At 33.4% G+C, this 15,764-nt stretch overlaps 1 protein-coding gene across 8 annotated transcripts in view; it reads left to right on the forward strand.

Annotated features, from left to right (window-relative positions):
* The window catches only part of sirt2 (sirtuin 2 (silent mating type information regulation 2, homolog) 2 (S. cerevisiae)), a 23,011-nt gene extending 8,101 nt beyond the window's left edge, over nt 1-14,910 (forward strand). For all 8 annotated transcript variants that reach the window (XM_009291478.5, XM_009291476.5, XM_009291477.5 and 5 more), the window contains 9 exon segments: nt 6,343-6,411; nt 6,812-6,941; nt 7,023-7,082; nt 7,235-7,290; nt 7,530-7,606; nt 9,545-9,596; nt 9,687-9,754; nt 13,309-13,375; nt 13,467-14,910. In XM_009291478.5, coding sequence (XP_009289753.1) covers nt 6,343-6,411; nt 6,812-6,941; nt 7,023-7,082; nt 7,235-7,290; nt 7,530-7,606; nt 9,545-9,596; nt 9,687-9,754; nt 13,309-13,375; nt 13,467-13,601 — 714 coding nt within the window. In that variant the 3' untranslated portion in view covers nt 13,602-14,910.
* The last annotated feature ends 854 nt before the right edge of the window (nt 14,911-15,764 follow it).

The raw sequence follows: 15,764 nt of genomic DNA on the forward strand, positions 1-15,764 counted from the left end.
TTACTTACTTTCCTTTGTCTATTCTTTTTTGAAGTGTATATTATTTTTTAATTTATTTACTGATGACTGCTTTGCAGCTTTCAGCATTGAATTGAATTATTTATTATAATCTTTTGTTCGTTTTGTAGCAGAAATATTATTTATTAAATTGACATTCATATAAAACAGCAGTACAAAATAAATATTTCTAACTGCAATGCTTCATATTTGTTTGATGCAAACTATACATTTATTTTTCAGAAAGTAACAGACTTTTTATAGCAGATATTCATGCACGTTCAAAATTTTCACGATTTATTGTTGCTTTAAAATACAATAAATCCCTTAAAAAACTATTTGCAGCGGTGCTCATTCATTTTTGTTGGGTGCTCCTAAATATTTGAAGTTGGGAGCACCGGTGCTACCAAGTAAAAAAGTTCATTTCGAGCCCTGTTTGAAGCTCCACAGGGTCAGTATACATGGCCGGGCTGCTATAGCCTAACTTTTTTCACTTGTGCCTATGCCAAATGTCAGTTTCAGTGGTGCCAGCAGCAAAAATCGTGAGATGTGGTCAATGTGAGCATGTTTTGTTTTCTGATAGGTCCACCATCACTGTCTTTCCCACATCCGGAGAGTTACGGTGTGGAGAAGCCCCAAAGAAGCATACCACTCAGACTGTTGCCTAGAGCAGTGGTTCTCAAACTGTGGTACGCGGGCTTCCTCCTAGTGGTACGCGGAGGAATCGCTGAAAAATGAAAGAAACAATTAACACTTTTAATCCTTTAATGCGTAATATAACATTGATGTAATCAGCATTGGCTGTTTTGTGAAGCGTACGATCACAACGCTGTGCTTAGAGTGTTTATTTTAGTGCATTGTGTCATAAGCTGCTGAAAATCAGTTTCCGAAGTTTAAGAATTGATTCTGAAGCGTGATTTGACTGACATGAAAAGTGGCCAATCACAGTCGACCTTGTCTAGTTGCGTGTAACGTAAGGGCGGGACAAAGGCTTTCTGTGTTGCAGAGACAGAAAAAACAACTTAAAAACAAATGTTTTGTTGGAATAATGCTTCTCGGATGTTTTCACTACAGAGATGTCTAGCAGAGTAATTTAACCGCGGACTTATTTCCTGCCTATTTGATGATCTTCATACACGTTTCGCTCTCCGACAGCCAGTCGACTCGCCTCTGACCTGTCACTCCTCTAAACACAGTCTGAATGGCGGCGCGGGAATGAAGGTATTGCGCAATTACTCATTTCTGCAAATGCGGCGAGTGGTTTATTTTAACACGAGAGCGCATTCATGTACACAAATCGCTAAAACAGATATGCGAGCTCTTAAATAGGCTTTTTTTCAAATGAACTGCAAGTGCTCTCATGATCGCCTGTGTGCTCAGATAGAATACAATCGCGATCTTTCCACTATTAAAGTAGACATTATTTATCTTTGCTCCTTGACTAAATTTAGTCAAAAGTATTCAAAGTTATCAAATATTTGGAAATAGATTGATACATGATCGATGACAATGCTAATGGTCTTCTTATTTGGCTGTGTTGTGAAGTGAACTTACTTTTAGCAAAGGTGGAAATTTTTTTTATTTCTTTACGACAAAATAATTATGCTGGAAATGTTTCTGGATGAGGTATTTGTGTGATTTATATGTATTCTTATCTGTCCTAAAGCATTACAGGTCAAAGCAATCCATTGTTAGCCTACTTATTGTTTATTTATCACAATTTACAATAAGGCTCTTAAAGCACTGCTTTGATAAATGTAGTGTCGTCATATTTCAAATACCTCAAGTAAAATGAAGTCATTTGTTTTATTTTTTTTTACTGACAGTGTACTTGTATTTTTTTACGTTTCTATTTTAGATTAAGATCAAGAGTAAAATAAAATCTACATGTGATGTACAGCTATTTAAGAAACAAATTTGCCATATTGTAAAGAAAATAGTGTAAAATATGTAAATAAAAGGCTAAATTTAAATCTTTTTACCATATACTTTAATTTAACCTTTCAAAGCTTAAAAATATATATTTTTAAAAATGGGCAAAAAGTGTCTCTATGGCCTTAAAGATTATTTGGTGGTTTTACCAGTGCTATTGAAAAAGATTAATTGTCATGAAAGGAAAAATTTACTATACTTCCTTTGTTAGTGCAAATTATACATGTAGCTTTGGGATGTAAGCAATCAAACCATTAAATCAGGTTTACACTTAAAAAAAAGTGATTTCATAATGAAAATCAGATTTTTTTTTTTCAAAAGTAACCAACTAGTACTTTTTAAAAGAGTAATTTGTACTTTTACCTAATATTAGTATTATTTACTAAAATTTTTGTTATTTTAGCAGTGTAATAGTATTTTTACTTGAGTACAAAAAAGATTTCACAAGCACTTAGTGCAGGTTTATTATATTATTAATAAATATTATTTTAAATGTTTTTTATTTTTATCTATTCCTATGCAATGTTTTATGGGTTGCTGAGAATACATTTCAGGTCTTCAATACATAGCATGTCAGTCTTGGGAAAAAAAAAAAAAGTGCTGGAATTGATTTTCATTAGGCTGTGCCTGTATGAACCCTGTCATATGTACATTTAACATTTATTTCAAGATTTGTCTGAAAGTGTATGAATATGACATATAGCCTATATTTATAAGGTCAAAGCAGCATTTCCAGCTTTTGATGAATAGGCTACTATGAATACTTTAGATTTAAGTACAGCAGTCTTCTTTTTACTTTTTAAGAGCAGCGCCATTTTTTTATGAACTTTTAAAAGCACATTTTAACTAAAACTTTTTTTTTTTTTATCTGCAAGCACAGTTAATGTTCAGACTATTTCAAATGTTTAAAGTGACTGACAATAATACATATTCTTACTAATAGGAAGTAATCTGCATTGTTTTAAAACTGTGCACACCTGTAGCTGCTTAATTAGGCTTACGATGCTATTTTTTAATACTGGTTAAAAAATAGCGTCGTAAGGTGGTACTTGGAGAGACGATTTTTTTCTAAGGTGGTACTTGGTGAAAAAAGTTTGAGAACCACTGGCCTAGAGTGAAGCATGGGGGTCGATCAGTGATAGTTTGGGCTGCAATATCATGGCATATCCTAGAGGACCATGTGCACTCAGTGGTTTAAACTAGAGGTCTGCGCGTGACTAAATTTTGAATCCCACCACCGCCAGGTTTTAGTCCGAACCCGACCGATCCCGCTTATATTCAGCATTTGTTGTCCCACTGCCCGTCCCGCCCCGTTTTCTACCAGACATGCACATTCCCGCTAACAGGCGGGGGGAGAACAAAACCCTGCTATACATAGTCCAGACAGCCTATAACAAGCTGTCTCAATAAACACACACACATAAGCACCAAGCAAGTGACACACACAGACAGCATCACGCTCTCTCTCATTCACACACACACACGCATAAGACAGCACAAAGCTCTCTCTCATTCGCACACAAACACACACACACACATAGACGGCAACAAACAAGCTTAACACAGCATCACGTTCTCTCATTCACTCGCTCGGGAGCTGCGAGTGATATCGTTAGACCGCCCTCTCCCGTCCAAAATTACACCAGTTACCGACCGCTCCCACGCTCATTCATTCATTCATTTTCTTGTCGGCTTAGTCCCTTTATTAATCCGAGGTTGCCACAGCGGAATGAACCGCCAACTTATCCAGCAAGTTTTTACAGCGGATGCCCTTCCAGCCGCAACCCATTTCTGGGAAACATCCACACACACATTCACACACACACTCATACACTACGGACAATTTAGCCTACCCAATTCACCTGTACCGCATGTCTTTGGACTGTGAGGGAAACCGGAGCACCCGGAGGAAACCCACACGAAGGCAGGGAGAACATGCAAACTCCACACAGAAACACCAACTGAGCCGAGGTTCGAACAACTGACCCAGCGACCTTCTTGCTGTGAGGCGACAGCACTACTATCTACTGCGCCACTGCCTCGCCTCGCTCCCACGCTTTATTTGGAAATTTATTCCCGCGCTGCAAAAAATCCGGTCTGGTTGAGAAATCTGCAGACCTCTAGTTCAAACATTGTATCCTTAAGGCGGTGCCGTGTATCAGAATGTTAATGCACCAATACACACAGCAAGACTGGTGACAGAGTGGTTTGATGAACATGATAATGCAGTTGAACATCTGCCATGACCTGTACAGTCACCAGATCCTAAATATTATTGAGCCACTTTTAGAGTGTTTTGGAGAAGCGATTCAAAAAACATTTTCCTCCACTAGCATCACATAGTGACTTGGCCACTATTCAGCAAGAAGAATCGCTCACAAAACCCTCTGGCCACTGTGCAGGACTTGTATCCACTTGTATCCAGGACTTGACTGTCATTCCTAAGACAAACTGATGTTTTGTCAGCTAGGCATGGGATGATTATCATCTTTGTCAAGGTATACTGCGGTTTGAAAAAGTCAAGGTTTTAAAACCGCCAACATTTTCTGCAATACAGTTACTAAGGTATTATGTAAGGTATTTTTACATTTTGTTTTTCATGACAACAGTACCTTCAGCTGAAAAGACATAATGAAAAAAACCTAATGAAGACAGCAAAAGTCAATGATTCATTTGAATTAGTTAGCATGACATGTTTACTGTTCCAAAATAGTTTAAAAGTTAAATAAAATATATTGTGTTCAAATGGAAAAAAAGTTTTAGTTTTGGTAACACTTTATAATAACTACACACTATAAATCATTTATTAAGCATTTGCAAATAGTAAATTCATTATCTGTTAAGCATTAACTCTACATTAATAAACGTTAGTAAGCAGTTTATAACTGCTGCTACAAATGCTCTACTCTTGACTTATAACCATATTTAAAATGTGCTTAATAATTGTATTTTCATACTTAGTAAATTATTTATTTTTCATTACTAAATTAAGTATCGCATTATTTACAAACCAGTTGTATTTAAGAGTAGTTGAAGGTTTTTAGGATTATTCAGAATGAGTTAGTAAATGATTAATAAAATATTGAAATCAATGTTTATATATCTTAATATTCAGGCATTTACTAATAGTCAACTAATATGTTAATAAATGCTTTATTAACTCAACTTCATGCAGTTTTGTGACCTAATCTAAAGTAAGGACTATTTATGCTTTATAAATCCCTTATAAATGACAATTAAAGGCTCAGAATCAAATGAACTATAATCTTTGCAATCTTTACTAAAATGTAAAATTACTGTAAAGTTTAAACATTGCTGAATAACAGGAGTGTCAAAATAAAACAAAACTGGATAAAACAACAATATAATAATTAAACAATGTAATAAAATGTATTGTTTAAACTCTACAGTGATTTTATTTTATATCAGGTTGCAAAGATTTATTTTTTATTTGAAGTACAGTTTCATGTGTGTATCTTTAATTAAATAGGAATGAATAATGTCATTTTCCTGTTTAGAATTAAACTGAGCCTTTACTTGTCATTTATAAGGGATTTATAAAGCATGAATAGTCCTCACTTTAGATAAGGTCACAAAACTAGGTTAAGTTGAGTTAATAAAGCATTTATTAACATACATAATAACCATTAATATATGCCTGAATAATAAGACATATAAACATTAATTTCAATATTTTATTAATCATTTACTAACTCATTCTGAATGATCCTAAAAACCCTCAACTACTCTTACATACAAATGGTTTGTAAATAATGCAATACTTAATTTAGTAATGAAAAATTAATAATTTACCAAATATGAAAGTACAATTATTAAGCACATTTTAAATATAGTTATGTCAAGAATAGAGCATTTGTAACTGCAGTTATAAACTGCTTACTAACGTTTATTAATGTAGAGTTAATGCTTAACGGATAATGAATTCACTATTTGCTAATGCTTAATTAATGATTTATAGTGTGTAGTTATTATAAAGTGTTACCTTGGTTTTTTACCCAGACCTTTAAATAGAATATATTTTAGAGCAGTAATAACAATATCGTGAAATCGTGATTTTTTATTTTTATTTTTTTATCCAAGGTTATCATATCGTCAGAATCTTATACCGGATTTATTTTGAATTATTTTGGTCTAAAACCAGGTGTTTCAGTTTCATTATCCAACCCCCTGTATGTTTGTGTGTATACAGGATGTCTACTGTATATATTTAAATCATTCTTTCATGCCTTTGTACCTATACAATGTGTACAACTAACAAAATAGCTGCATAAATTGAATATATATAAAGAAATGTTAGTGTATTTACCACCCTGGTATGCCACAATATTTATTTCACACAATATATAGTGGGCCTAAATGTTATTTGACTGTGATGATCTTTGCTTTCTCCAGCCCACAGTGTGCCACTATTTCATAAAGATGCTGAAAGACAAAGGCTTACTGAGGCGCTGTTATTCTCAAGTGAGTGTTATATGAATATATATGTACATGTGTGTATTGCATACATACATGCACACACACACGTTGGTTTTTGTGAAAAGTGGGGACATTACATAGGTTTCTATTCATTTTATACTGTCCAAACTGTATATTGTATTGCCCTCACCCCACCCCTAAACCCAACCATCACAGTAGACTGTGTGCAGCTTTACTCTGATTAAACTCATTCTGTAGGATTTATAAGCATTTTGAGAAATGAAGACATCACCAATGTCTTCATATTTCACCTCCTTTTTGTAATACCTGTGTCATACCTATGTCATTATACAGATTTGTGTCCTGATATGTCACAAAAACACGTACACACACACACTGGGTAATGGTTTATTTTGTATTATATTCTCTCACATATTTTTTTAAGAATATTGATACTCTAGAAAGGGTTGCAGGACTGGAAGGGGAGGACCTGATTGAAGCTCATGGTACATTTCACACATCTCACTGTGTGAGCTTCCTCTGTCGTAAAGAGTACAGCATGGACTGGATGAAAAGTACAGTACTGAACTCTGCTCAGTTTTAAATAAGATGCGGAAAAGTAGTTTGCTTCAATATTTTGTGTTTCTGACTCACAGATCAAATTTTCTCTGAAGAAATTCCTAAGTGCGATTCCTGTGGAAGCCTCGTAAAACCCGGTAAGACCCATATGGGCTGTGATTCCTTTTAGTTTTCTAAAATCAAACTTAGTCCATCAATAAACTGCTTTTGTTTGTGTCTAATGTCTAATTAAAATTAATTAATTAATTAGAATTAGAATGTCTAATCATTTGTTTTTGTCTGTTTATAGATATTGTGTTTTTTGGGGAAAGTCTGCCTTCCCGATTTTTCACTTCAATGAAAGCGGTGAGGATTCAGTACAGTTCAATTCAATTTTTTTGCATTCTCAGTTTGACATTTTAAATCAGTTACTGTACACACATTTGGAAGGCACTTTAATGGAAAGAGACAATTCGTTGCACTCAATGTACACCTATTATCAGTTCTTGCTGTCTTTTGTAATTGAACCCACAACCATGACTTTTTAGTGCCGTGCTCTAATATTTTAAGTATTGTAAATAATGTCATTCTATTGTTTACCACAGGACTTTCCTCAATGTGACCTTCTGATCATAATGGGGACATCTTTGCAGGTTCAGCCATTTGCATCTCTAGTGAGCAGGTAAGATCCTCTGCTTTGCAGAATTCACATGGAACTGTTGCAGGCTTGACTAAATAGGTTATGGTATTTTATATGTACACTAAAATAAGTAAAACTGTTAATTTCTAAAGTTTTTTTTTAATTTAATGTAGTTTTAAATTTAATTTATTACTGTGATTTTAAAGCAAGAGTTTTTCTCCAGTCTTCAATGTTACATGATTTTTCAGAAATCATTATAATATGCTGATTTGCTATCATGAAACGTTTGTTATCATTCGTCTTGAAAACCATTGCTCTGTTTAATATTTTTGAGGAAAATAGGATGCAGTACCATTCAAAATTATTATAATAATTAAAACATTTATAATTTTATAGACAGATTTTATTTCAAATGAATGTCGTTATTTGGGATTTTCTTCTCATCAAAGAGTCTTAAAATGTCATATTTCCACAATGTTATGAAGCACAGAAAAAAAAGATTTAAAGTGTAGAGTTATAATAATCAGAATTAATGATTGCCAGCAATAATTAATCATAAAAGAACAGCATATCAACATATTATAATTTGCTGATGTCTAAAGTATCATGTTAGCAATGTTACTGAAAACTCAGCTGTGTATATATAGTCAAGCGCAACATTATTCATACCCCAGGGCTATGAATTATTTGTGCTTGAGTATATAAGTTAATAAATAAATAGTGTGTGTATCAAGTCAAAATTGTTGGCTTCCCTTCGAAACTTAATTTTTTTTTAAATGTTAATTGTTGCTTAATGAAGAAAAAAAAAAATTCAACATTTTTAAACAAATACTTATAACTTAAACAACTAATTATAACAAATTTATTTTGTCTTTGCCATTGTCACAGTGCAAAATATTTTTCTACCTATTTTGCAATACACTAGTATTCAGCTTAAAGTGCACTAGGTTACCATGTTAACTATACAAGTATATATAATTAGGCAAGTTATTCGATTAATAATATAAAAATAATATGATTAACAGTTGTTTGTTCTGTAGACAATCAAAAAAAATTCTTAAGGTGGTAATAATATTGACTTTAATGTTAATTTTGATTTTTTTTTTTTTAATTAAAGCTGATATTTTTTTAGCCAAACAAACAACAACAACAAAAAAAGATTTTCCCAAGAAGAAAAAAATATATATAGGAAAAGCTGTGAAAATTTCTGTAAATATATTTTTTTACACAGACTAAACAATAAGCCAGTGATTTTTGATCTATAACAGTACATAATGGCATAACAGAAACGTGTTTGGAAAAATAAAGCCACTGAATTGTTAATTTAATGTTTTGGAAATGTAATGATTCAAACTTCACAACCATAACAACATTTGAAGAAAGAGATTCTTTTACAATCTTTTGAAGTAGCTTCTTACGTAAGGGTAGGCCCATCATTGATACTGTTTATTTACCTGTGTAAATGTGTGTTAATTTATATTTATTCAGTTTTTAAATTAATTTCAGTAATAATATTGACTAATATAAAATATGTATATGATTTATTTACATTTTAGTTTGTAAAGTAATATTTTCTGTCTTTAAGTAAATATTTTATATGAGAGACTTGCTTTGTTTACCAAATAAAGTGCATCTAATAAGATTTGCATTGTGGATCTAACAAGATTTGCAACATTAAATACAAGTTAAAAAGGTATTACTTATATATATATATATATATATATATATATATATATATATATAAAGGTTTTAGTTATGATACTCCCAAAATCATTCGCATAAATCTGCAGATTTTTAACAAAATTCTGCGCAGAAATAGCAAAAAATGTTCGCATATTCCGGCATAGGAATTGTAGGAGCTTTCATTTGTATTAATTTATAAAGCATGAAATAAAAATTAGTCAGGTTAATTTATTCCAAATATTAATCAAAAAGGTAATTTTCTAATTTCAATCATTTTTATTTCTCTGATTTTTGCAGAGTCTCAAACCGCTGTCCACGATTGCTGATCAATATGGAGAAAACTGGACAGGTCTTTGGCTAATTCTAATAAACATGAATGAAATTCATTTTATAATTACACGTTGGCTTATTACACGTCTTACACTTTTTTTTCTTACAGTCTGAATTTGGCATGGGGCTATTCAGTTTTGGAGGCGGAATGGATTTTGATTCAGATAAGGCCTACAGGTGAGACCAGTGTCATTTTTAACAGCTGTCTAAGAGTTGTTGTTTTTTTCTCATCATATCAGATCAGGATATTTTTAATGAAACCTGACAGATTCCTAGTCATAAGCTCAAAAGTTTTCAATTCAAGTTTATTTACTTTTTATGTATTTTACATTTAATTTAGGTTTTATTTCAAGATTTAAAAAAAATGGAAATACTGGTGGTCTGAGGGAAAAAAAAAGATTTCTTTAATGTTTTTTTTTTTTTTTGGAAATAATATTAATACAAAAAAATTATATATCTGCAAGCAACAATTATCAAGGCCAAGCAGCCCAGTGGCCACATCATAAACAAGCAAGGCAACAAGCTACATAGCAACTGGAAAACTCTATAACTTTTTGGCAGTATGGTCTGAGCTAAATTTGATGAAAATTGGGCAAACTATCTACGGAGAGGTCAAAACAACAGATTTTCAAACTAATACAAGATAGTGGAAAGGAAGTCCTGTCAATTAGCGAATAAATGATATCAATGTTCTCTGGATGATCTAAGAAATCTAACAAGACCAGTCTTATGACAAAAGACCAAACTATTCTAAAGTCATTTGATAAATTTTGCATGATTTCTATTGATAGAATTTAATAGTCAATTTTACCCAGAAGGTGGCGCAAACTGACGTACAGTAGTTTGGTCAATGCCAGGTCTAGATCACACACATTAGGTTTGATTTCAATAATCCATTGCAGTGATTTAGCCTGTATGTCATCTGGCAGCATCACATCAAGCTCACTTCAGACCATGGTTGTCATAACAAACATCAAGTTAAATTTGTTAGCAAGATAATTGAAAGTGGTTCATCTAATCAACTTGAATTCCATAACCTTTTGTCAGCATGGTCTGTATATAAAGTAATTTCATTTTGGTGAAACTCGGACAAATGGCCTTGGACGAATTTGTTCAAATTGGTTTTACGAAAAATTTGAAACAGCAAAAATATTTTCATGATGGAAAAGGACGTCATGAGGTGTGTTTGAGCCAAGGAATCACAGGGGGAAAATGGATTGTAGCTCATTTGGTTCAAAAGTTATACAGATTAACATAAGTGAAACTTTGGACAAGTGGTGGCACTAGAGAGTTTGAGAGAGAGTTCAAATTTGTTGTGGTTTAAAATCAGACTGTTCTCTATGAGGGTGCCAAACATAGATATATACACTAGATATCGCATAGGGACCCTGAACATGCGTCAATAGCGCCGCCACATTGGTACAGTGCTCCCAGGACAAATGTCATTCAACCGCACTAGTCAAGACAGTGTTATTACGTGAAGATGCTGGACTTTAGCGCAGTCTACGGGTGTAGTAACGAGCAAACAAAGAAAACAAAGCACAAAGGCAGAACATTTCATAGGTAATATTAAGTTTTTTTCTGTTTTTGTATGTTCTGAAGTTTTGTGCTAATCAGGTAACGTTATTGATGATAACAGTCACATACTGCATTCACCATACGGCAAAGCAGCTCCAACTCGCTCTAAACACTCGGCTTATGCTAGTTTTGTTGAATAAAATCAGCAAACAATGCAAAAGAAATATGACAGCGAGATGCTGCGCTGCCAGAAACTTGTATTATTGTCGGTTAGCGAAAGAGTCGTTCGGGGGATTCATTCACAAACGAATCGCTCCCTTCGTCAGTATGAGAAGTGAACGCAGGAGAGGAGGTGTGTTTCAGGACATGATTAGATCAAATTTAACAGGGAGGGTGAATAGTACATTTCTATACACACAATCACAAGCTTTTTGTCAGGAATGCCCGTGCGGTCACTGATCCATCAATGTAGAAAAGTGATGTAAAATTTTCATAATTAGAAAAAATAAATTACATACTAACATCCAGGAAAACTCCCGATCATAGATATATGTGTATATGTGTATATCTCTGGCTTTGGATGGCCACAGTCCTCCACTGTACCTTGGTCCCGCATTCATTTCAAAGGAGCGCTACCCTGTAGCAAGATGGCGGCGCTATTGACGCATTCTGTTCAATAGACAACAATAGGCCAGGCGACATCTAATGTATATATCTATGGGTGCCAAAGTTTGCACAAATGCCGCAAACGGTTCATAGGGCTTCTGTAGACTACCAGAGCGGAAGAAGAAGAAGAAGCCAGAAGAATAATAAGAACCAGAACGGATACAATAGGTGCCTACCCACCTTCAGTGCTTGGCTTCTAATAATAAGATGTAATATGATGTAACTAATTGAATCTGAAAAAATAATAAAACAAATATGATTTATTATGCAAATACTACAATTTTTTATTTTACAAATGACCCAAATATTACAAATATATTAATCCTGTTTTCCAATGTAGACTTGAAATAATAAAACATGGTAATAAAACATTGTTAAAAATATAAACAAAAAATCTAAATAGCCATTTTCTTACAGAAATGAACTTTGAATAATACAATAAATTTATTTGACATTAAAATAAACATTTGGGGTTTTCATTCAATTTCAAGTGATAGTAGTACACCCAAAAAATTTAATTCTGTCATAATTAACTTACGCTTCAGCGGTTTGAATGGATTTTTGCTGTTTAACCCAAAAGAAGTTATAGGAAAACATGTTGGATACCTGTAACCCTTGACTTTAATAGTAATTTCGTCCTACTATGGATGTCAGCAGTTAAAGGTTACTAACATTTTTCAAAATACTTTTTTTTGTGTTTCACAAAAAAAAAAAAAAAAAAAAACTCAATAAGGCAGAGATGCCCAAACTAGGGCCCACGGTAACCTTTGATTTGGCCCGCCATCACATCTGAGAAGAGGAAAAATGATGGGGATAGTTTAGATGGGGTCTGTCATAAAAACTTGCTGGATAAGTTGGTGGTTCATTCCGCTGTGGCGACCCCAAATTAATAAAGGGACTAAGCCGACAAGAAAATGAATGTACAAAGACTGTTACAGATGCTATAAAAAGCTAACTAAAATAAATGTTAAATAAATGTAAAATTCAATTTAAATGCTGTAATTTAGTTTAAAATGTACATACAGTCACCCGACGGATAGAGGACAATGCAGAAACTTTGGTGAGCAAATCAAGGCAAAGGCAGATTATGCCTGACTATATTCAGCATTGAACTCCACTGTGTTATAAATGTGATTATGTTTTATTGCAATAATTTATCATTTTTAAATATATTTACTGCATTAGTTACTACAATTCAAAGTAATGTTTTCTTTTGATTTTTAAATATTATGAAATAAATTATGCAGTTACCCATGGCAACTTTAATGTAAAATAGTTTGCCATATTTTTCTTTGGCCCATGGCTCTCAATGATATTTGATTTTTGGCCCCTGTATACTAAAAGGTTTGGGCATTAAGGTTTGGAACAACTTGAGAGCAAGTAAATGCTCTTTATTTTTGGGTGAACTATCTCTGTTATGCATCTTATGTAGGTAAAATTATTATTTAAAAAATCTGAAATAATTCATAGCATTGTTGTAAACAAGCATTTAAACAAACAGAGAGAAAAGAAGCTTATTGATTCCTATGATTATTGATTATTCACAGAGATGTGGCTCATCTGAGCACCTGTGACGATGGCTGCATGACTCTCGCTGAACTGCTGGGCTGGAAAGTAAATACTGGCAAAACTACATACACACCTTACGTTTAATTTAAAATCTGTAATCTTTTACCTGCTTATGTTTTACTGTCTTTTATTTCAGAAAGAGCTGGAGGAGATGGTGAAGCGTGAACATGCTTTGATTGACAGCAAAGATGCCAAAAAGACTGACAAAGAAGCCAGTCAGAGCTCCAAAAGTGCTGTGGCGGAGGCAGAGAAGACTGACAAAACAGAATAACCATTCAGAGCCTGCAGAGGGTGAACATGACATCTAAAGTAGTTTCACTACACTCTGGCCTGCTCCGGTTTACTGTCGACCTCTGTTCCTTTGAGCTCTTGTATCTCTCACCTGCCTATAATAACAATATAGAGAACGTAGAAATAGTGCAGAAACCTCAAAGGGGACAGAAACAGCACGAGCGAAAGACAGCAAACACTGTAGTTGAGAGGTGGTGTTCTGCTTGGGGGACGGCTCTTATGAAATAACATAACGCTTTAAATATAAAGTTTGAAATATTATTTACATTACATTTAAATGTATCATATGAGGTATCAGGGTTAAATGTGTCTGAAAGAAAAAAATTGGAATGACATACAAGCGAACATGGCTGTTATTTTTTTTTTATGACACCATGTGTGACAAGCAACTAAAACAATTGAACTACATTCTCATTACTGTAATTTCTTTGTGAATTGTAACATTTTTAAACACGAGTAAATTGAATGCAATTAAATTAATAGTAAACTATATTAAAAAAAATACTACATTTTAAAATTTCCAGAAATGTACAAAATAAAATACCGTAAATATTTTACAATTAACATTCCAAAGTAATCAAAATTACATTTCTTTGTGTTCTTACAATTAGATTTAATTAGAAAAGTCTACTCTGCTAAATTCTTACAAGGTTTCATGAGATTAACCTTGATGATGCTTGTTAACATGATTCCTTTCTTTGTGCAATCATTTATATATTTTAGTATAATGTCATTTTTTTAAGGTGTAACTAATGGATGTTTATTTTAATGGAAAAAAGGTAACACTTTATTTTGAGGGTCCATTTGAGTGTTAGTAGACTATCTCATTATTATCTGTTGATACTGACATTTAACAGTCATTCAACAGACATTTAACTGACTAAAAGAAACTTTGCAAGTACATGTCAACTTACACTAACCCTAACCTACAGTCTACTTATAATCTAATGAGAATTAGTTGGCATGTAGATGCAATGTAACTTAAATTCAACAAACGGACCATTAAGATAAAGTGTAACCGAAAAAATAATAGCATCTGGATTATATGAACTATTCTAATACATTTTGCTGTGTATTCTTTCTCTATTGCTTATCTTTGGTTTGGAATGTTTCAGCCCATGTTTCAAATGTGTAAGAGGAAGTTGGCCCAGGAGTGTTTTACAACATTACTACGATATCTGATGAAGTCTAATGCAACCCTATTTGAGGAAACAAAAGTGAGAGACAAAACTTGTATGCATGCCTGTGGTGTAACATTGTTATAAGGCATTAAAATGGTTATTAAAATATGCATAGTTTTGGTCAATAATCCAGTCTGGCAAAAATGTGAAATACCTGTACTCATCACCTTACCTCTCGTGAGTGGGAAGTGTTTTTGATCTTATTACTGGAGAAAGCTCTATCAATGATGTATTATTATAGCATGACCTCTAGCACTAACTTTTAAAGAGCCCCTGTTATACATTTAAAAAGGATCATATTTTGGTTTTGGGGGTCTCAAACAACAGTCTGATATGCATGCAAGGTCAAAAAACACTTTTAATGTTATATAATGTGCATTTATTTTGACTTGATTATCTCAACGACTCCCATATGATTCGATCAGCGATTCATTTGTTTCCAAACCCCTTCTTTGCATGATGCTAATCTGCTGATTGGTTCGATGACCCAGTCTATTGCGCTTGGTCAACTGCAATCAGAGGAGACAGAGAGAAATGCCCACCACGGCTTATCAACAATTTTGAAGTAGTCAGAGTGCAGAGTGTATGTGTGAGCCCAATGCAGTAGTACATTAAAGCAATGCATTTCAACACCAGCATACTCTATTCTTAGCCATGACACACATCCAGTATCAATCCACACAGTGGCAAAAGCTGAACTATTTTTAAACTTGACCACCACACGTGTATAGCAACAGCTGACGATGGCCATAGCAACGACAAATGTCATTCTATCGCGAGCTCACAATGCACACGTCACGTTTTTAACATGGCTTTAGACACGATATGAGAATATAAAGAGTTAACCAGACAAGTGGTTACAAGTAACAAAACACAATTTAAAACATAATTTGCAAGCTAGAGAAAACAAGGAGGCAACCATTTTAATCACACTTAAGTTACTTACACTTGTGAAATGGAGG

Source organism: Danio rerio, chromosome 15 (assembly GCF_049306965.1).
Source record: "Danio rerio strain Tuebingen ecotype United States chromosome 15, GRCz12tu, whole genome shotgun sequence".
NCBI classification, from domain to species: Eukaryota; Metazoa; Chordata; class Actinopteri; order Cypriniformes; family Danionidae; genus Danio; species Danio rerio.